Source organism: Vigna angularis, chromosome 1 (assembly GCF_016808095.1).
Source record: "Vigna angularis cultivar LongXiaoDou No.4 chromosome 1, ASM1680809v1, whole genome shotgun sequence".
In the NCBI taxonomy this organism is placed as follows: Eukaryota; Viridiplantae; Streptophyta; class Magnoliopsida; order Fabales; family Fabaceae; genus Vigna; species Vigna angularis.
In genome coordinates this window covers 31,029,647-31,053,523 of record NC_068970.1, presented here as the reverse complement: position 1 = coordinate 31,053,523, position 23,877 = coordinate 31,029,647, and the positions used below count along the sequence as shown (strand labels likewise).

General features: G+C 35.8%; 1 protein-coding gene and 1 pseudogene across 1 annotated transcript; one reads left to right on the top strand and one right to left on the bottom strand.

The window, feature by feature from the left end:
• Positions 1–14,358: 14,358 nt before the first annotated feature.
• LOC108323020 (G-type lectin S-receptor-like serine/threonine-protein kinase RLK1) lies at positions 14,359–15,533 on the bottom strand (annotated as a pseudogene).
• Positions 15,534–18,853: 3,320 nt separating this feature from the next.
• On the top strand, positions 18,854–22,253 carry LOC108323029 (uncharacterized). Its single transcript, XM_017555357.2, has 3 exons — positions 18,854–19,555; positions 20,191–20,342; positions 20,466–22,253. Exons 2-3 carry the CDS (start codon positions 20,198–20,200, stop codon positions 21,902–21,904), a joined length of 1,584 nt encoding a protein of 527 aa, XP_017410846.2. The 5' UTR covers positions 18,854–19,555; positions 20,191–20,197; the 3' UTR covers positions 21,905–22,253.
• The last annotated feature ends 1,624 nt before the right edge of the window (positions 22,254–23,877 follow it).

Here is a 23,877-nt window from a genome sequence, read left to right as displayed (position 1 = left end):
GGGATGAGGGTATGAGTACTTGGTCATCTTAAGCTCTTGATCTTCAGACTTAATTTTCTAGGAACGCCAGAAATTGCACGAACTAGGAATTAAGGCAGGCTTATTGCGCCGAGGGATCGGGTTCTAAGTAATTTAGTGAGTGACGTTAATATTAATGTAAAAAAGAAGAATTCTTATATACATGAGAGTAAACTTGGTGAAATCAAACCCTAACAATTTGCATTCATCTTTGTGTTACTCTACTATTGATCAATTTGCATTCATATTTAATTTTATGTCTCTGCATTTGAAACCAACAATCTCATTTTATTTAAGTCTTAATTAATTGAGTTATCTCACAACTGTTTAGTGTTGAGAGTCTTCAGGGATACGATATTTGGTCTTACCATTTTATATTACTTGTGTGATTCGGTACACATGTCGATCCATCAACAAGTTTTTGGTTTCGTTTCTGGAGATCAAAAATATTGTCAACAGGTTTTTGGCGCTGTTGCCGGGGACTCACGGTTTGAACTATTATATTTGTGTGATTCTTAATTAATTTTGGCTTTATTCTATTTTACTTTATTTTATTTTATTTTCATATCTTTTATTTTTATTTTTGTTTTTGTGCTAACAATATTTTCTAGGGTTTTGTGTCTAATGCTTGCAGGATGCAATTCGGACAAGAAATTAATTATATGGGCACTAAATTCCACCAAGGTACTTTCAACCACTGTGGGAACCTCACTCAAGCATAGATCAAAGTCAATTTGGGCATGCTGTTGGACGATTTTATAGAGAACCACAACAACAATGGCAGCAACAACCCTCTATATCAGAATACAGAGGAATGTGGAAGTTAGCCCTAAAGAGGAGTGCAACGTCGTTATCACTGAGAGTGGCAAGTTTTTAGATGAGAGAAAAATAGAGATAAAAGAAGAACGTTTGAGCAAAAAAGAGAAGGAAATAGAGAAAAAGAAGACAGTGAGAGAAAAGAGAAAGATGTAAAGGAAGAGAAAGAAAAAGAAGAGAGAAAAAGTGAGGTTGAGAGAAAAGAAAAGGGGAAGAATGTGGAAGAAAAGAGAAAAGAAATATAGTGGGTCAAGCCATTTTTTTTTCTTTTTATCTTTTACTTTTTTATTTTTCTATCTTTTCATCTTTTTATCTTTCTATCTTTTATCTTTTTATCTTTTTATTTTTTTATTTTTTTATCTTTATCTTTTTATCTTTTTATTTTTTTTATCTTTATATTTTTTATTTTTTTTACCTTTATTTTTTTATTTTTTTATTTTTATCTTTTCATCTTTTTATCTTTTTATCTTTTTTTTTCTTTTCATTTTTTTTATCTTTTTATCTTTTTATTTTGTTATCTTTATCTTTTTTTCTTTTTATTTTTTTCTTTATCTTTTTAATTTTGTTTTTATCTTTTAGTGCTAATTGGATGCTCTAGTGCAGTATTCTTTAGTGTTTGCAGGAATATGTTGTAGATAAGTTGGTGTGATGAAAGCAAAAGGAACACTAACATCATAGATGCAGATTGTGCTTAATGGTGTCAGGCTCGTGACGTTAAACAAGCGCTTATTGGGAGGCAACCCAATTTCTGAATTTTTTTATTTTTAAGGGTCAAGCTAGTGACGTTAAAGAAGCACTTGCTGGGAGGCAACCAAATGTTTTACAAACTTTTATTTGTTTATTTTTATTTTTATTTTATTTTCTGTTTATTTTGTGATTACTCTGGGTCAAGCTAGTGATGTTAAAGAAGCGCTTACTGGGAGGCAACCCAGTGTTCCTACAAACTTTTATTTTTTTTGTATTTTTTTTATTTTTTTCTGTTTCTGTTTGTGTGTGATTCTAGAGTGCCTACTCTGTAATAGCTGAATGTTTGAGGGGAGAGGAAAGATTAATTGATTGATCTAAGAGTTATTGTGAGGACTAGGGAAAAGAAACTAAAAAATTTTAGGCTGAATCTGAGAACCTAGGGCAGGGCAAAACCCAAAACAGTTTAAATTAAGAGGGGGAGAAGTACCGTCTACCGCCCGGGCGCCCCACTTAGCCCGTCTGGGCGGCAGCGCTGCAGATGGGCTTTTTAGCCCGAAGCTTGGGCAGACTCAACCAATTTTCACCCTTTGTAACTCCAAGGGTTTCGCCCAAGCCCCCATTCTCTGATTTCCCTCAACCTAGCCTCTCAAAACACTTCTCCCAAGTGCTCTCTCCACTTTCCCCCTTTCAATTTCACCAAAACCCTAAGATTTCACCAATTTTGCACCATCCAAGAGTCCAAGTGGGGTTTTGAAGTGGTGACAGCTAGAAGCTGATAACAGTTGAAAAACTGTTATTTTTATACTTAATTTTGACATCAAAAACAACCTTTATGACTTAGAAACTAGCTTGGAATCATGATTTTGCTTATGTTCTGAAAATAAGAGAGTTGGATGGGTTTTATGCTTGGTTTTCGTGTTTTGCAGGATTTGAGATGAATTAGAGGAAAGAAGTTGAAGTAGTAAGGAGCTGGACTCAACAAAGGAAGTGAAAGTGCACAAAAGAAGAGCAGCAAGTACCCTCAACGCCACTTTTACCGCTGAGCGGCACTCTAAAGTCCCGCAGTCAACGTTCAGGGGCAAAACTGTAGCTGAGCGTCAAAATAGAAGAATCGCACTTACCGCTAAGCGGTAATTACCACTGAGCGCCATTTTATTGGGCCTTGGGCCAATTTTCTGTAATTTTTAGGAAGCTATATAAGGTTTTAGCCGAATTAGGGTACCATCTTTGGACAGAAAGAGGCGAAATCACACTTTCTTCACCCCTTAGAGGAGGATTTTGGATGCTCAAGCTCTATTCTTCAACTTCTAGGGTTCTATCTTTCATTCTTTCATTGTTTTTCATCTAGTTTCACCATGTCTATAGTGAACTAAACCTTCATTGTTGTTAAGGAACCAATGTAATCCTTTGAAAGTCTCAAGTATTGAATTGGTTCTTTAATCTATATGCTTTCTTTCATTAATTGTTAGGGTTTTTCTTCTATACTCTATACATGCTTTGTTTAACTCATTCAATTGCATGATCATTGATGTTATTTGTATGGACACATATAAGTAAATCTAGAACTGAACAAATTCTCCCAAGAGCAATATTGCCTAGACATAGGGATAGGAGGATTGGTTGCTTTTAAGCTTCTGTGCGAATGTAATGCATGAATAATTCCTAGGGAGACAAGACATTGTAAAATAGTGATTAGGAGTAGGCTTTCTTCACCGAGACATCGGGTTTAAGGTAAATTAGAAAGTGGCATTAACATTAATGAAGAAAGATGAATTCTTGAATACATGAGAGTAGATAAGATGAATCGTAAACCCCAACAACATAATCATTCATATTATACATCAATCGTTTTTGCATCTTTCAAGTCCATTGATCAAAACTATGCATTCATGTTTATTTTTCATAGTTCAACAACAATATTTTCGGTTACAAGTCTAAGATATCAAAAAATCACATAACTGTTTAGGCTGTGAGTCCTTTGGGAAACGATACTTGGTCTTCCCATTTTATTACTTGATACGATTCGGTACACTTGCCGAGGGTTAACATGTTTTTGGCGCCGTTGTCGGGGACTCGTGGTTTAACTATTCTATTTGTGTGATTATTGATTAACTTTGACTTGATTTTTATCTTTTTATCTTTTTGTTCTTTTTATCTTTTTGTTTATTTTTTTTATCTTTCTATCTTTTTATCTTGTTATCCTTTTAGTTTATCTTTTCTATATTTTTGTGCTAACAATTGTTTCTACAGTTTTGTTTTCTTGTGTATGCAGGATACAATTCGGACTAGGAGCAAGAAAACATCGGAACCTCTTCTTGAAGGATTGGACGAAAGTAGAAGGAGAAGGAAGATCCGAACTTCTAGAGAATTATTTCCTTCTCCGGAAACACTTCTACAACCCTCACCACAAAGATATAGCCAGAGCACATAAGAGATGGCCGAAGAGAACAATGTTAGACGTACTCTGGCGGATTACACCAATGTTGTTGGCCCTCATCACTTTAATAGAATTGCTAGGCCGATGGTCAATGCGGCAAACATGAAGGTGAAATCAGTGTTGATATAATTGGTAAAAAGCAACTAATTTAATGGGCTATCACATGAAAGTTCGTATGATCATCTCACCACATTCAACGAGATTTGCAACACTGTAAAGATCAATGGTGTGCCAGATGAAGCGATAAAGTTTAGTTTGTTTCCTTTCTCATTGGGAGGCAATGCTAAGTTATGGTTGAATTCTTTTCCGGAAGGTAGCTTTGTTGAATGGGAAGTCATGGTTTCAAAGTTCCTAAAAAAGTACTTCCCACAATCCAAAATCAACAAAGGGAAGCAAGAGATTTCTTCTTTTAGACAAGGCATGGAGGAGACGCTAGGTCAAGCCTTAGATAGATACAAGAGCTTGTTGAGAAAGACGCCCACTCATGGCTTTGACGAAGCAACAATAGTCCTTCTTTTCCTTGGAGGTCTTGGTTCACAAACCAAGTTGATGCTAGATGCCTCAGTTGGAGGTAATATTAAATGCAAGACTCCAGAGGAAGCCACTGAATTGATTGACAACATGGATACTAATGATAATGAGATGCATAATGAGAGAGGAGCTCCAATTCAACATAAGGGAGTTCTACAATTGCAATGAAATGATGCCTTGCTTGCATAGAATAAAATCATAACTCAACAGTTGGAGAATTTGACAAAGACACTCGCTCAGTTGGAGGCCTTAGAAGATGTCAATTTTATGGCTAATCAATTTGAATACCGCCAAGGGAACTACAACCAAGGGTGAAAACCTCACCCAAGCATGGGTCAAGGTCAGAATGGACAAGTTGGACAAGCAGGACAATTTAGTAGACCACAGCAGCAACCATCAATATGGCAACAAGTATCTGCATTGAATGAGAAATCATCCAAGCTTGAAGAAACTCTTCAACAATTTATTCAGGTGACTATTTCCAACCATAAAAGCACTGAAGTTGCAATTAGAAATTTGGAGATATAGGTTGGTCAAATGGCTAAGAAGCTGGAAGATATGCCTGACAAGAGTTTTGGGACTAATATTGAGGTTAACCCTAAGGAAGAGTGTAAAGTTATTGTAAGTGCAGATGTTGAGAGGGTGGATGAGAAAAAAAAGAGAGTTGAGTTAGAAACAAAAGACGAAAAAGAGGAGAGAAAAGAAAGAGTGGAGAGAGAAGAAGAGATAATAGGTGAGGATGAGATAAAAGAGAAAGACAAGAAGAGGGGAGAGAAAAAAATTGAGAAAAATGAAAAAATTCTTCCTTATCCTAAGGGGAGTGAAAAGATTGAAAAAGAGAGACAATATGGACGTTTTAAAGATATCTTCAGGCAATTGGAGATTACAATACCTTTGAATGAAGCACTGCAACAAATTCCAGCTTATGCAAAGCACATGAAGCAAGTCTCCACAAAGAAGAGATATCTAGATGAAAAGGGAGATTGTAGTGATATTGAAAAGAAGCCACTTCCTCCAAAAGTGAAAGATCCAGGAAGTTTTACTATTCCTTGCGTCTTTGGGAAGGAGAATATAAGGAAATCCCTAATTGATTTAGGGTCAAGCATTAATTTGATGCATTTATCTCTGCTCAAAAGAATTGGTGATCTTGAAGTCAAACCAACAAAGGTGACTTTGCTAATGGAGGATGGATCTTCCAAGAAACCTTATGGTGTGGCGGAAGATGTGGTGGTTTGCATAGACAAACTAAAATTCCTGGTAAATTTTGTGGTGATGGAGATGAAGAAGGATGAGAAGGTCCCAATCATTCTTGGAAGACCGTTTATGAAAACGGCAAAGGTAATCATCAATGTGGATGATGGGATGATAGTGCTTCAAGACCGAGGAGAAAATGTGATCTTTAATGTCTTCAAAGTGGAGCAGCATATTCAAGAGAAGGAGGCTAGTCATAAAGCTGCATGTAAGGATGTACCCTTGACTAGTTCAAAAGCTACAAAGTTGGTCTTCAAAGGTAAAAATTGTTTCTTGTCACAGGTTAGGGAAGAAGAAAAAGATGGCAAAGAAAGGAAGGTTCATGATGACTTGATGGAGGCACAACTCAAACTTGGTACACCAGTAAGATTCAAGAACAAGTTGTGGGTTGTGAAAGACTATAGAGAGAATAGAGTGATAGAGATTGAAGCTCCATATTCAAGGAGAGTAAAAAAGGTGGACCGGAAGCAGCTGATGAGTTGGTGTGATGAAAGAAAGAAGAACACCAACATTGAAGATGGAACTTGAGCTTTCTTGGGTCAAGATAATGACGTTAAAAGAGCGCTTACTGGGAGGCACCCTAGTGATTTGAGAACATTAACTTCCTTAATTTTGTTATTTTAGTGATGTAATTTATAAACTTTGGGACATTGATTTATGTTGTTTGAGATTTTATGGTATAGCATTTACTGATGGATGCTAGGTGGTTGAGTATCTACAGAAGGATACTAGGTTAGGAAGCACCTACTAATGGGTGTTGGTAAGAAAGATTTGCACTCACTGAAGGGTGCTGGAGGATTTTGGGTCAGGCTCGTGACGTTAAACAAGCGCTACCTGGGAGGTAACCCAGTTGATTGACTTTATCTTTGTTTGTTTTGATTTTGCTCAAGTTGCATTGTACAGATTGAATGTGTGAGTGATGTGAGAACCTAAATGCATGGGGTGAGTGAGAGGCATGAGTATAGCACACCTATAAGAAGAAGGAGAGTTAGTGCCGCAAATGCCCGCGACTACTGCAGATTTGGGTGGACCATTTTGTTTCAATTGGGCTCAGCGGGATTAGGCCCATTAGGCTATTTTTATACCCTAGGGTGCAGCTTTGCTTCCACTTTCATATTTCCCTCTTCCCACACATTCTTATGCACTCTCCAAAGAGTTCTCTTCACTTTCCCTTCTTCCCCCTTCAAAAAACTCTCTTTTTCAAACACTTTTGCACCAAGTTTCCTCTCAAGTTTGGGGGTTTGGTGAGAGCATTGCTGCTGGGGGCTGATTTCTTCACTTTCTAAGAGCATTTTTCACTCATCTAGCATCTCCACCCAAGTAAGTACAAGCATTTTACATTTTAGGGTTTTTGAAAGCATGGATTGATATGAACATGGTTGTCTAAGCATGATTCTTTAGGGATTTTGATTTTTATGCATGATTAGATGAATTAATTGTTCTTTGAACCGATTAAAATGCTTGATTTGGGTCTGATAACAGTTGAAAACTGTTATTTTTATGCTTAAATTTGATACTAAAAGCAACCTTTAACACTTAGAAACTAGCTTGAAATCATGTTTTTGGTCATATTTTCACAAATCAGAGAGTTGGACAGGTTTATGCTTGATTTTAGTGTTTCATGCAGGTTTTAAGGTGAATTTGGTGAAAGAAGTGAAGAAGAATAGAAAGGGAATCAGAAAAGACATCAAAAAGTGCAAAAGGAGAAGCCGCAACCACTGCTCAGCGGCAGTTTACCGCTGAGCGGCACTCAGAAACTCACGTTGGTTCCGCTAAGGGGTGAAATGGCCGCTGAGGGGAAGAAACGAACTCGCGCACTTACCGCTGAGCGGTAGTTTACCGCTGAGCGGCACTATTTTGGGCTTGGGCCTAATTTTCTGTATTTTACGAATAGTATATAAGCTTTAGGTATTCCTAGGGTTTGTATCTTTGGCTGGGAGGAAGCAGAAACACACTTTTCACCCCTTGGGGGTAGATTGGGAGATGGTGACGGCTCTCCTGTTCTCTTTCTAGGGTTTTTCTATCTCTTTCATTCTTTCATTATTGTTCATCTAGATTCACCATGAATATGGTCAACTAAACCTTGTATTGTTGTTGGGGGATCAATGTAATCTTGTGAAACTCTCATATATGGAATTTGTGTTTAAACATCTTATTTGAGATACATGCTTTCTTTCATCATTAGTTAGGGTTTTTTCTCTTTGCTCAAAGCATGCATTGTTTAACTCATTCATTGTCATGATCATTGATTTTGTCGATATGGGAACGTACGGGGAGATCTAGATTCGAGGAATTTCTCCCAATAGCATATTGGTTGCCTTTAAGCTCCTGCACTTCAGAACTAATTACTAGGAATGCTAGGAATTGTATGAACTCGTAATTAAGGATAGGCCTTCTTGACAAGGTAATTTAGAGAGTGGCATTAACATTGATGAAAAGATTGATGAATTCTTAAAGTATATGAGAGTGGATAAGATGAAATTGAAAAGCCCAACAACATACTCATCCATACCATTCATTACGTGTTTGTTTTACTCTTTTTGCCATTGATCAAATTCATGCATACATGTTTAATTACTGTCTTTTGCATTAAAAACCTACAATCAATCGTTCACAAGTCTTAAATAATCAACAAATCAGATAACTAACTAGGCCGTGAGTCCTTTGGGAAAACGATACTTGGTCTTACCTAGTTTTATTACTTGATACGATTCGGTCACACTTGCCGATTGTTAAACAAGTTTGTGGCGCTGTTTTCGGTGTTCATAAATTTGCCATCAAGTTTTTGGCGTCGTTGCCGGGGACTCTGGTTTAACTAGTTCATTTGTTTGATTATTGATTATCTTTGACTTGTTATTTTCTGTTTATATTTTTCTGTTTTTATTTTTTTTTCTGTTTTCTGTTTTTATGTTATTTTCTTATCTCTGATCTTATATCTTTTTGTACTAACCAATTCTTTTAGGGATTTGTTTTCTTGTGTATGCAGGAAGCAATCCGAACAAGGAGCAAGAAAACTGTAGAACCTCTTCTTGAAGGTTTGGACGAGAGTAGATGGAGGAGAAGAATCAGAACATCTAGAGAACTCATTCCTTCTCCGGAAACTCTGTTACAACCATCACCATAGAATTCTGACCATAGCACTGAAAATATGGAGAACAATAGACGAACTCTTGCTGATTATACAAATGTAGCTGGACCTCAACACTTTAACAGCATAGCAAGACCAGGAGTCAATGCAGCTAATATGGAGGTGAAACCAGCACTAATTCAATTGGTCAAGAGTAACCAGTTTAATGGGTTGTCTCACGAAAGCCCATATGAGCACCTCACTACATTTAACGAGATTTGCAACACAGTCAAGATAAATGGGGTGCTGGACGATGCAATCAAACTTAGCTTGTTTCCATTCTCACTAGGAGGCAACGCTAAGATTTGGTTAAACTCTTTTCCAGAAGGAAGTTTTACAGAATGGGAAGAGGTGGTAACAAAATTCCTAAACAAATACTTTCCACAATCAAAGGTAAATAAAGGAAAGCAAGAGATTACAACTTTCAGGCAAGGTATGGAGGAATCACTAGGTCATGCATGGGAAAGATATAAAAGCTTACTGAGAAAAACTCCCACACATGGTTTTGACGAGGGGGAGGTAGTCTTGGCTTTTCTTACTGGCCTTGGTTCTCAAACCAAGATGATGCTTGACGCCACAGCTGGAGGAAACATCAAATGGAAAACTCTAGAAGAAGCTACAGAAATCATTGATAATATGGCCACTAGTGATAATGATTTGAATAGTGAAAGAGGAGCTCTTAGTCAACAAAAAGGAGTTTTACAGCTGCAAACCCATGACGCCTTGCTAGCATAAAATAAGATTCTAACTCAACAACTGGAAGCTCTTACGAAAACACTTGCACAATTGCCGAAAGAGTTAAAGACTGTTGCACAGGTTCAATCACAGTTGTGTGAATTGTGTGGAGGTGACCATATAAATGGTTAGTGTGCCTTTCCAGTAGAAGCTTTGGAAGATGTGAACTTCATGGCCAACCAGTTTCCGTACCGACAAGGGAACTTCAATCAAGGGTGGAAACCACACCCAAGCATTGGTCAAGGGCAGAATGGGCAGGCTGGACAAAATGGGCAATTCAACAAGCAACAACAACAACCAACTTTATGGCAACAGTTTTCTGCATTTAATGAAAGGTTCATAAAGATGGAAGAAACTCTTAATCAATTTATACAGAAAACTAAATCTTCTCAAAAGAGTACTGATGCTGCTATTAAGAATTTGGAGATTCAAATGGGTCAGATTACCAAGCAAGTGGAAGAAAGGCCTAATAGAAATTTTGGGGCTAATACTGAGGTTAACCCCAGGGAAGAATGTAGAGTGGTGGAGAGCACAAATGATGAAATAGTTGAGTTAGACGAAAAGAAGAAGGAGAAAGGAGAGAAAGAAAAAGAAGAGAGAAAAGAGATAAAGAATAATGATATGCTTCCTTTTCCAATAAATCATGAGAAACAATTTGATTTTACAGAATTATTCAGTATGGTAGACAATGACGCACCTTGGAAGGAGATACTACAGCAAATTGCAGTTTATACTAAACCTGAGGAAGAAATCTCTACAAAGAAAAGACATAGAGATGATGATACAAAGAAGTATAAAACTGTCAAAAAGGAGTCATTCCCTCCAAAAGCCGAGGATCCAGGAGGATTTTCCATTCCATGCACAATAGGGAAGAAAAGAGTCAGGAAAGCTTTACTTGATTTAGGATCAAGTGTCAACTTGATACCTTATTCTTTACTGGAACAGATTGGTGATGTGGATGTGAAACCTATAAAGGTTAACCTAGTAATGGCAGATGGATCTTCGAAGAAACCTTATGGAATAGCAAAGGACATTATAGTTTGTGTAGGCAAACTACAGTTCTTGGCAGATTTTGTGGTGATGGAGATGGAGACCGAAAAGATACCCATTATTCTCGGAAGACCGTTTATGAAAACGACCAAAGCTATCATTGATGTGAATGAAGGTATAGTAGCATTCCAAGACCGAGAAGAGAGGGTTATTGTAGATGTTTTCAAAGAGGAGAGACAGATGCAAGAGGAAGAAGCTAGTCATAAAGCTGCATTTCAAGATGTACTCATGACTAGCCCCAAAGATGAAAAGCTCAAGGTTAAAGGTAAACATTGTTTGTTGTTTCAGGTACATGAAAAAGAGAAGATTGGTAGAGGAAGAGAAGTTCATGATGATGGGATGAAAGAACAACTTAAACTTGGTACACATGTGAGATTCAAAAACAAGTTGTGGGTTGTGAAAGGCTATAAAGAAAAGGAGATGATAGAGATAGAGTCTCCATATTCTAGAAGAGTCAAAACAGTACATCGGAAGTAGTTAAGGAGTTGGTTGGATACAGATATTAATCTTGAAGAAGGAACTTGAAACTTTACTGGGTCAAGCTAATGACGTTAAAAGAGCGCTTGCTGGGAGGCAACCCAGTGATTTAAGAACTTTTAATTTTTGTTTTGGTGATGTAATTTTGAACTTTTGGGTATTTTGTTATTTTGTTGTAAGATTGTTACAGGGTTTACATCTACTGATGGATGTTAGGCGGAAAAGTATCTACTGAAGGATACTATGTTTGTGTACACCTACTGATGGGTGTTGGTAAGAAAGTTTTGCACCTACTGATGGGTGTTGGTGGATTTTGGGTTAGGCTCGTGACGTTAAACAAGCTCTACCTGGGAGGCAACCCAGTTGATTGATTTTATCTGTATTATTTGTTTTGATCCTGCTCAATAGGGTTGTGCATGAGTGATCTGAGAATTTCATTGCAGGGGGCCATTGAGGGGTATGTTTAGGACGCATGTAGGTCAAGCCAGGAAGAAGAAGAACACTTCCCGAAAGTGCCGCTGAGCGGTAGTATCGCAGACTGGGCTTGGGTTGCCCCTTAGCGGAACCCGAGCCCATTAGGGTATTTTTTATACCCTAAGCTGCGCCTTGGCCTCTCCTTTTAGATTTTTCTCTGCACACACACTCCTGCATACTTTTCCAAAGTTTTCTACAACTTTTCCCTCACCCCTTTTGAGAAAATTTCTTTTCCACTCACTTTCTTACTTGTTGTTCATCTAAGTTTGGGGTTGGGAGAGAGCATCATTGATGGGGGTTGAGTTTTTCAAAGCACTAAAGGAGGATTTGTCTTATTTTTGTTTTTAGAATAGGGTTTGATGTACTCAATTGGAAACTTTATCTGTTATGATGGTTTGCTGATAATTGTGAATGTTTGATGAGTAATGCTTGAATGATGCTTTGATATGGATTGATTTTGAGATATATACATTACATGCTTATACAAGTGGTTCACAAGCTTTGTGAACAAATGCAAGTTAGTATGATTGTGATTGTGATATTAAGCAGGATATGTATGTCAAATGTGAATGAGCTTTTATGTGAGGTTTTGAGCTCCAGAGTTATTACTTTGAGTGTTATTACTTTGGAAGCATGAATAACTTTGCTCAGGTTTTCTATGATTGAATCAATTGCTTGTTTGCATTATATGATCAAGGTCGTTTGTTGGAAACCCTTATATTAGCCAAATTGCATGAAATAAGCCATTACAAGAGAACACTATGTGTTTTATCCTTTGAACCCTTAGCCTTGAACATAAATTTAAAACCCTTGTTGAAAGCTTTACCTTGAGTTAAGTAGAAAATATTTTGTGGTATTGACAAATGTTCAAGTTTGGGGTTGTTGGAAAATAGAAAGGGAAATTGAAAGCATTGAGCTAAGAAGTAAATATGTGAAAAGCAAAAGAAAAAGAGAAAGAAAGGAAAAGAAAAGCAAAGCTCAATGCAAAAGAAAGTTGGGAAAGTAAGAATGATTGTGTTTATATTATTCTCTTAACTCAAGGGTTTTGTGATCTAGAAAAACCAATTTTCTTGTTAGCCCAGCCACATTATAAGCCATTGAAAAGTCCTTGTGATGATGCATGCTTGTGAATGTATTTGATTGTGGTTAAATGAAAGGCAAAGTAAATTCTTGTGACATTGTGGTAGTAGAGCGAATGAGTGATTACCTCTTATACACTTGTGTTTGAGTGAAACACTTTACCTAGTGAGGAAATATTCCATGAGCACATGAACATCCATGCTTAGTTGATTGATCATTCATGAAAAATAGCATTTGTTGGATATTAAGTGATTTTGTGATCACCCAAAGCATGTGCATATCTTGATTGAAATCTTTGTCATGAGTTTGATTGAAGTTTTTACTTATCTTGAAAAGAGGATTTTGAATGGAGTGAACCATTATATTGATTGGTAGAAGATTGAGTTATATTTTGTTTGCTTGAGGACAAGCAAAGTTCTAAGTTTGGGGTTGTGATAACAGTTGAAAAACTGTTATTTTCATGCTTAAATTTGATACTAAAAGCAACCTTTAACACTTAGAAACTAGCTTGAAATCATGTTTTTGGTCATATTTTCAGAAATAAGAGAGCTGGACAGGTTTATGCTTGATTTCAGTGTTTTATGCAGGTTTTAAGGTGAATTTGGTGAAAGAAGTGAAGAAGAATAGAAAGGGAATCAGAAAAGACATCAAAAAGTGCAAAAGGAGAAGCCGCAACCACCGCTCAGCGGCAGTTTACCGCTGAGCGGCACTCAGAAACTCACGTTGGTTCTGCTGAGGGGTGAAATGGCCGCTAAGGGGAAGAAACGAACTCGCACACACTAGTGGAAAAATCACATTTTGTAACGTACAAAAATGATCTATTATAACGTAGTTATTGGCGATATAATTCTGGGCGATATAATAAGTCTGCGCATTTTATAACGTAGTAAAAATTTACGTTATAATAACATATTATAACGTAGTTTCTGAAATCAGTTATAATATGCACGAAAGATATTATAACGTACATTGTTTAGTACGTTATAATATATGTTTTTTTTTTTAAAAAAAATAATTATTATAATTAACCTCCAATGAAATTATAATCCTGTTTTAACAACTCCCTTGGGGTTCTAAAAATTAAGAGAGTTAAAAGAAAAAATCATTTTTAGAACAAATGATTTTCTTTTCCATAAATAAATAGAAAAACTTTCTTGATCTTGATCACCTACACGGGTTCTTCTTTCATCTCCCAGCTATGAAATTGTTTTTCTATGTTGCCATTTTCTTCTTTATGAAGAGTGTTGCCAACTACACCACATTCACTGTTGATGCACGAACCATCACCAAAGTGTATATTTTCAACTTCTTTGCTCATAATTGCTCTCAACAATAATATATTTGAGAACCAAAATGTCAACCTATTCATGGATAAGAAACAGTAAGCTAAGAAATAATATCTAATAAATGATTGTAATAAGTATTCAGATATCTTTTTAAAACTGATGTTAAATAAACCAAACTTCATTAGATAAGCCTTACCCCATTAGTTGGAGTTGGCTACATTAATCAAACAATGCCATCCCAACCTTATGCATTACTAGTTCAACTTCTGTCTTGTTACCTTAACAGCACCATAAAATAAGCCTAACAAGTGGCAGTAAGACAACCACAAACAAATAAACTGAAAAGCATATGATTCATGAACACTGCGACATTTCTTAACAGAGAAAATTCAAGTAGAATTAGAAGCGGGACAAGGAGGAATTTCTATGTCAGTGACCCCTTCTAAAATCAATACGACACTCTTCATTGTTGGGCGAGGAAAAGGTTCATCTTGGATACACCAAAGTGCTACTTTAACCATATTTTCCACAACAGTTTTGTCATCCACCACTTCCCAAGGAAAAAGCTTATTGAGTTTTCCTACAACAAAACAGTTATAAGCCCAGGAGCAGAGACTAACCGCCTCAGGTTCAGGGGCATGAACTTCGATGTTTCTTCTGCAACATAAAATTTCCAACAACATTATTTTGTATCTATAAACATCAGTCTTGACAGATATTGGGCCATTCTTGTTCCATTCAAGGGCCATTCTGGTTTGATCGGGCATGAGAAGTTTTGCAAGCCCAAAATCGAATATTTTGGCAATCCAAAACTCATCCACCAAGATGTTTTGAGGCTTTATGTCACAGTGAATGATTGAAGCCTCACACTCTTCATGGAAATACATTATCCCTCTAGCAATCTCCATTGCTAAAACAGTTCTACAATTAAGGCAAAAACTGAACGCAACTGCAGCAATAGAAGAAGTTCAAACGACGCGTTTCAGCGTGGGCGAGTTCACACACGATTTCAGAACATTCAGAGTCCCCTTCATTGCCAGATCCAACAACTCAGTCTGCAATAAATAAATTAAAAACAAAATATTACACAGCCAAAACAAATTAAAAAATAAATACATAAATCAAATCGCAAAAGAAGCAAATCTGCGGATCTTTGACATCGTTGAAAAAGGGAGAAGCAGTGTGAGACACAGCGTGACAACCTTCAACGGCAGAGTAAAAGGAACCTTCTTCTAGAAGATTCGCCTTGACGAGATGCAATCTCTCATTCGCACCATCAAGGCTGAGCAAGTGATCTACCTTTTCGGGATCATCTGCACATCACACATTACCCAATCTTTAATCTTCCAAATAGTAATGCATCACCACAAATAATCACTGACGAAAACAAAAATTACAGAAGTAAAAAAAACATACTCGTGTCGCGAACGGTGGCCTTGACGGTGTAGCCACATTCAAGAAGAAACTTGACGAGCCAGGAAGCGATGTAATCGGAAGCTCCGGTAACACAAACTACTTGTCTGGCGCCTTCGAGACGACGACATGGAGAGCATGGGAAGACCATGGAGAGCCAACAATGTGGGAAGATCGCGCCAGCAATTCAATGTGAGGAGAAATTAGGGCTTGCGAAGACTTCGACACTTTAACCTGACTGAAATTGTTGAGGAAAATAGAAAAATCAGATTTTGAGAGATATTATGAGATATTTTTTAAAATCAGTTCTAATATATTACCAAAGTTTTATAATCCTCTTATGTATTATAACAGATATGTATAACTTCGTTATAATATGTTTTTAATTTATTTACAAGTTTGCCACCGTGTTTGAAATTATAACTGATATATAAATCTACGTTATAATATGTTTTAAATTTATTTACAAGTTTGCCACCGCATTTCATATTATAACGGATTTACAAAACTACGTTATAATATATTTTACTTTTATTACCATTCTGCCACCGGTCAACCTATTATAATGGATAATTTTTATCCGTTATAATAGGTCTGTCATAAAAAGGTATTTTTCTACCAGTGACACTTACCGCTGAGCGGTAGTTTACCGCTGAGCGGCACTATTTTGGGCTTGGGCCTAATTTTCTGTATTTTACGAATAGTATATAAGCTTTAGGTATTCCTAGGGTTTGTATCTTTGGCTGAGAGGAAGCAGAAACACACTTTTCACCCCTTGGGGGTAGATTGGGAGATGGTGACGACTCTCCTCTTCTCTTTCTAGGGTTTTTCTATCTCTTTCATTCTTTCATTATTGTTCATCTAGATTCACCATGAATATGGTGAACTAAACTTTGTATTGTTGTTGGGGGATCAATGTAATCTTGTGAAACTCTCATATATGGAATTTGTGTTTAAACATCTTATTTGAGATACATGCTTTCTTTCATCATTAGTTAGGATTTTTCCTCTTTGCTCAAAGCATGCATTGTTTAACTCATTCATTGTCATGATCATTGATTTTGTCGATATGGGAACGTACGGGGAGATCTAGATCCGGGGAATTTCTCCCAATAGCATATTGGTTGCCTTTAAGCTCCTGCACTTCAGAACTAATTACTAGGAATGCTAGGAATTGTATGAACTCGTAATTAAGGATAGGCCTTCTTGACAAGGTAATTTAGAGAGTGGCATTAACATTGATGAAAAGATTGATGAATTCTTAAAGTATATGAGAGTGGATAAGATGAAATTGAAAAGCCCAACAACATACTCATCCATATCATTCATTACGTGTTTGTTTTACTCTTTTTGCCATTGATCAAATTCATGCATACATGTTTAATTACTGTCTTTTGCATTAAAAACCTACAATCAATCGTTCACAAGTCTTAAATAATCAACAAATCAGATAACTAACTAGGCCGTGAGTCCTTTGGGAAAACGATACTTGGTCTTACCTAGTTTTATTACTTGATACGATTCGGTCACACTTGCCGATTGTTAAACAAGTTTGTGGCGCCGTTTTTGGTGTTCATAAATTTGTCATCAGGGTCTTGAACTAGGAAGATTGCATGTGGGTGGAGATTAGAACATGTTTTGGGTATTTTTGAAAATCTACAAAATCGCCGCTCAACGGAAATTTGCCCTGAGCGCGATTCCTGCAGAGTGGTTTCTTAAGCTTGTTGGGTTCCTGGTTTGATGCACAGGTTGCGCTGAGGGGTTCTGTTTACCCTCAGCGGAGATAGGAATGATCTTAGGGTGTTGTTTGTGGTTTACTAATGCGTAATGATGTTTCTTGTGATTTTGTGAATTGTGTTTGATGTAGGGATGACCTCCTCATCAGGCAAGAGGATCAAGACTTAAGTGGCAGAATAAGACACTTACCAATTCTACGAAGGATCCTTTACGAATAGCTCTATGGGTGGAATGATGTAGACGTCCTCTACGAATGCACTGAAGTAGGCTCTACCTTTGTGATTGAGGGAAGGAGACGTCGAAGGTTGTAATGGGATGGACGCTTTGCTAATAGCCTTGATCGAATGAAACACTTGGCCTCTACAATTAAAAGGAATGACGAGGCAAATGATAGAGACGCTCTGGTCTGCGAATTAGGGAACCCTAAATGGTTGTGGAGGGAGAATACTTTCTACGTCTCAAGAGAAGGAAAAATTTGAAAAAGGGAAAATTGATTTCGGGAATCCCTAATAAAGCTTATCCTAGTGCTTACCGACAAATGTCAATTGTCGATAATAAGCCAAACATCTTACCGATGAATCTTTACACAGACACATTTACTGATGGACAAATATGTCGGTAACAAACTGAACCACAATCCACCAATAATTTCATAGTATTAAGAACTTACCGAAGGATTATAGTCCATCGATAAATATCTGTTGATAATTTGGATATTTCCTGTAATGATCTCGTGCATCTTCTTCTCTTTCACTCCTATGAACAGGCCAATATATTTACCAGATTCTTCCATTACATTCATTTTCGATCTATCATTTTTAAGTTAAAATTGGTGAACATACCATCCAAGAGAGATTGTTGAAATTGTATGTTCTATTAAGATTTATGTTTAGAAGCAATTAGGTTTTTTAACTTTCTTCTTTTCCGCCTTTTTCTAGGTTTTACGGAAATCCTATTTAAATTAAGGATTTCCTTTCTATACACATATATCAATCAAAGAGTTCAATTTTCTTTCTTACCTGTTTGTGTCGCTTTTGCTCTGCATGGTTTATTTATCCAACCTTGATAACCATGGAAGCTCATGCAGTTACCGCAAGGTTCATATGCCATTTCTAATAAACAGTGAGTTGACTTTAAGAGTAAGAATGTTAATTTCTTTCCGTTAATTTTTTTAGGACAAACACCAGTAAGTTCTCCAAGTGGACAAATTGGATTTATGGCTCTTAAATATATATATATATATATATATATATATATATATATATATATTGAAACTAAATAAGATTAAAAGTATAAAGATTTTTTTTGGGTTATTATTTAATTCTTTTCCGTGAAAATTTCTTGGTTTATACTACGGAGTTGATTTTTTATCAAAAGAAAGTAGAGAAAAAAAATCAAATAAATAATTGGATAGATAAAAAAAAGTTATTATACAAATATAATATATAATGTTATGTGAAGAAAATCTTCCCCGAGTTAAAATCAAATCTTCCCCTCCACTTTAATTACCTTATTGCTTGAGTATATAGATAATTGTTTTCACCAATTAATCAAGTTTTCCAAAAGAAAATCTATATTAAATTAATTTTTATAAACAATTCTGACCTTTTGAATTTTTCTTTTTTCCCTAAGGAAAAGGGGTGTAATTAGAGTTTTAATACTGGGCATTTTTTGCGGCTCGGTTGTTGGAGGCCCAACCCAAGAGAGTATTTCAGCCCGACATTCATATCCGACCATGTCGTAATGAAAAGCACGAACCGTACCTCGCTCTTCGTCGCCGTCTTCCTTCGATCATCTGCCTTTCGATCTTCCATTCCTTTTAATTATTGCTTCTAAATCTTCAATCGAGTCCCTATTTCGTTTAATTCCCGAAATCTTCTTCCATTTGATTCCAAAATTGCGACCCTTTTATCAATCCCTGTCGTGGTCTAGGGTTAGGGTTTCGATTAGGTTTTTTAAGGTCACACGATCGCTGTATTTCCTTGTGTATTCCCCAAAGCTACTGGTTTTTGTTTTTACTTGCTTGATATTTCCTCCCAATTCGAGATAATTTCTGGGCTTGTTCACGAGTCTAGGGTTTCGAACCGGCCAATTTTTAGGGTTTTCTGATATTTCAATTTCTGGTGCGTTTTTCTCTAAATTACGTGAGGGGTTCGATTGCTTCTCATACCCGACGAAATTGTAGTGGTCGTATTGTTTTCAATTTAATAATATTCGGAGCGAGCCAATAATCTAGGGTTAGGTTTGAAATACATTCTGTTGCTATTGTAATTGGTGAAATTTAATTGGGGGATACGCTCTTTGGCATCAAGGGACGACGTTTTCTGTGCAATTCCGCATCCAATTAAGCTTTTGATTTTCGTTTGAACCTAAACTGTTCTCCCAAGTGCTGTGTTGTTCAGTGGTCTTGAGTTTGAATTTGAAAGAATTAACAAGGTGAGAATGATTTGTTTCATTCCTGCTTTATTGTCGTTATGTATTTTCCTAGGCTTAAAATTCAATTGTTTTCATTTAATTTGTGCATAAGTTTCCTTTTCATATGCTGCTGTGCCTTTAGCGTGGTAATTTCACTATAATGCTTAGCACATGATGCTTTGTCCTGTAAATGTGATATAATTCTGTGCCGAAGTTTAAAGAAACATTATGCTGGTGTTGAAAAGCTATGACAGGTGGTTTCCATCATATATATTATTTTAGTAACTACTTAAAGTTTTTTTAATAAAATTAAAAAAGTAAGTAGAGATATGTATTGAGCTTGATACACCTATCGGCAGGTGACAGCAATGGAAATTCTAGCTCCGTCATATTCCTTATTAGCTTTAGTTATTGTTTCTTTCAAATTGGAACAGTTCTCTCTCTCAATCTTTTGTGGTGAACATATTTGTAGATGGTTAATGTTCACAAATCTTATACTAACAATTGTGATATATTTTTCTTTCCATCTCAACATATATACTCTGAGCACAAGTGCAAACATTCCCCTCTGAATACAATGTCATTTGTGCATGAAATGCCTTTATTTCTGTGGTAAATTTGTTTTCTAATATGAACCCTTGATTACTGCATAGCAGAATCAGAATGGGGTATAAGAGGTGTCTTGAGGCTAATGAACTTGAGGATCTTTCTTTGAACAAAGCAAAACGTTTTGAAAGCAACAATGAACCGGTTTCATTAGATGATATTGTTACGCCTAATAAGGCCTTTGCAAAGACTGTTATTACAGGTAAATGCTTTTGTTTTAATTTATTTTCATATTTTTTAAACATATTTTAGGCTGTAATTTGCCTGATTGAAAACTGTCTGATAGTGGATGAGTTATAAAGAATATTCTTCTTTTGGTATATAGGCGGTGGTGAAGATGACTTTTACAATATTCAATGGTATGATCCACTCGAAATAAATGGTGCTAAGGAATCTCCGTATGCTGGTGGTGACAAGAATGTTCAAACCAGCGGTCATTTCAGAAGTTATTCTGGCGAGGATGATACCGGGTCTGGGGCTACATCATTATCATCTGCTTTGTCAGATTGTTTGGAATTTGATATTCCTCAGAAAGCATTTGTTCCTTTGGATGATGATTATTTGGGCTTTGATTGCTCACCTAGAAAATCAGTTCCCATTGGTCCAAATCACCAAGCTACCATTCCTGTTTGGAGGGGCAAATATATTCATGACAGGCCCTCCTCTGGCTTAGTATCAGCTAATACTGTTGATGAAGATAAGGAGAGACTCGATGGGACTTCTGTGCTCTCAATGCATGAATCTGGCTCTTATTCTTCACCTAATGAGTGTGGACAAGGCAGGAAAGAGTGTAACTGCCTGGATAGTGGCTCCATTAGATGTGTTAGACAGCATGTAAGGGAAGCACGTGAAAATTTGTTGAAGACTTTTGGGAAGGAGAAGTTTGTGAACTTGGGATTTTGTGACATGGGAGAGGATGTTGCACAGCATTGGACTGAAGAAGAAGAAGATATGTTTCATGAGGTTGTCTACACCAATCCTGCATCATTGGGTAGAAACTTTTGGAAACATTTGTCAGTCACTTTTTCTTCTCGAACCAGCAGGGAAATAGTCAGCTACTATTTTAATGTTTTTATGCTGCAGAGGAGGGCCACTCAGAACAGGTCCAGGTTTTTGGATATTGATAGTGATGATGATGAATGTAATACAAGAAACCCTGGAATTCTTTGTTTTGAAAGTTCAGATGATTCTGCCATTGAATCTTTTGGTGATGAAGATGTCAACGTAGAAAACCAAGATAATTATTCTGATGAAGATGATGATAACAGTGACGATGGAACTGATGATAATGTTCTTGGTTTAACTGGATGTGATATGGGAAACACGACGGAGATAGAGAGTGAGATTGATCAAAGATCATCAAATTGCAAGGAGAACTCACAGGTTGAGGCTTCGAGTAATCCTGATGAGCGTGTCGATGGGTGTGCTAGGATTCTTAATTACGACATTGATGTCCAGGATGATTCCTGTATGTCCTTTGAGTGCGATGCCAATATGGCGTCGTGCCATTCTCATGGTTTTGGTGATGCTAACTCTGCTTTGCAAGCTAGGGGATTTAAATGTGATCAGAGTCCGCGTGTGCAAGGAAAACTTGATTTGTCCTGCAACGTGATGGAGCATGGTTATTTGTTGGATTCGTGTGTTGCTAAAGACTGGTATCATGATTACACAACATGTCCGGCTCCAAGTACAGATTTAGACTTCTTACCTACGTCCAATTTGATTGAAGAGTTTTTTGGCACTCTTGATAAAAATACTGAGTGACTGAGGAATTAGCTCTTGGTAGTTTTTATGGTACCCGCATGGCAGGTTCAGGATGTTGCAGTTACGGACGTGTTATTTGAGAGTACCAGGAGGAGCTACTTAATAGTGGTGGAGAGGTTTGGTGCAATATACAGTATCCAAGGTTGAAACGGATAGCCTTGTATTCTTTATTTCTTTGTTTTATTATTTTCTTTAATGCCAGAGAGAAGAGGGTGAGGGTGAGAGTATAGGTACACATTTTGTGTTAATTTGTACATACTTTGTGTTCACCTCACCGCTTCCAAAAAAAAAATTGTATGATATATTGTAAAAAGCCGCTGAATTTGAATATTATCTCGTATTCTCGCAAGTTTTGCCGTTTGCATTAATGAATAAAATTATTTATTATTGAGTTTGTGCAACTATATTTTTTTTGTATATCATTTCCACTTATACTTTTGCTTATTATGAGAACGACTGACTTATTCTTAAATGTATTAATCATTAACTCTTTTAGACGTTTTTGATTTATTAATATCTTAATTATTAATTCTTTTTGTATATTCTTAATTTATTGTGAAATCTATTATTTTTTCTTGTATTTTTATTTATCTATTATCGGCGTTTAAATCATTTAATTTTGTGGACTTTTTTTCTAGAATAAAATTTAAGTATGTAATATCAGTACATGAAATCAATTTATTTATTTTAATTGATCTTGATAAGTTATGTATAAGACAAAAGAGTACATTTGATGGATGAGAATTCAATTCCTTACTATTTTGTTACCTCTGTGACCTATGTTCTTCCTTTGATTATTTGACTGTTTGAATGATATCTAACTGATAAAAAGGGTAAAGAAGAAAGGTACTTGTTTTGATGTGAGATAGAATAAAAGATGTGTTTGTTTAATACCAAAAATTAAGATGGCCGAGGATATTGACTGCTTGGTACTTTAGCAGGATATCAATCCACTCTCCTATCAATGACTTTCAGGTGCACAACATGAACTTAATTGGATTAAACAATGAAAACTACATTCAATTTAATAAACTAGGTTGATTATTATCAACAAACAAACAAATAAAATTTATTATTAACTATGTGAATTAAATGTTACAGTATTTAAATCTTTTATTATGATTAAAGATTAATGTTCTTACCGATTTGATGGAAGGTTTATAAGGTGGATGTAGGGATGGTAATAGGTTAGGTCTGACAGTCTATTTTATTTGATTCACAGTAAAAAAAATTCCACTTATTATTTGTTTTATTATTTACAATATACTTGTTTAAAAAAATTAAATATTTATGCATATTTTAAAATTTGTGAGTATATTTGAATAGTTGTAAATATTTAAAAATATACATTTTATAAATTTTAAAATAAAATCTAAACAAAATTATATATATATATATAATTAAAATTTAATTTTAATTAAATTTAATGTAATAAAATATAAATTTAATTTAATTTTAATTAAATTTAATTTAATAAAATATAAATAATTTTTAATCTTAATTTTTTATTAGTAATAGATATGTGCAAGTATGAATAGTATAATATCCGTCTCTACCTTCTTTATAAATGAGTATTAAAATATTTGTTATTTATCATATGCATAGCTAATAAATATTCGTGTATCCTAATTATTTTTACTACAAATTTTATCTGCATACACCAACTAACACACGAATACTTTTATCATCTCTAGGTGGATGAAAGATCTTCAATATCTGAACCTATAATGCAGAATGACTGTAGAGCATGGTTTCGTGGATAGAAATGGAGGAAAAGTCTATTTGCAAAGATTTGACTCTCAGTAAAAGTAGATGCATAATGTAAAAGTATAAAGTAATATTAAGTATTAATTGAATACTTTATGTGACAAAAAAGTTTGTAGGCTTTTAAGTCTATGTAAAAGGTTTGAAAATATTACAAACTGACACATGAACAAACACGATATTAATACTAATCAAACAAAACTGATGTA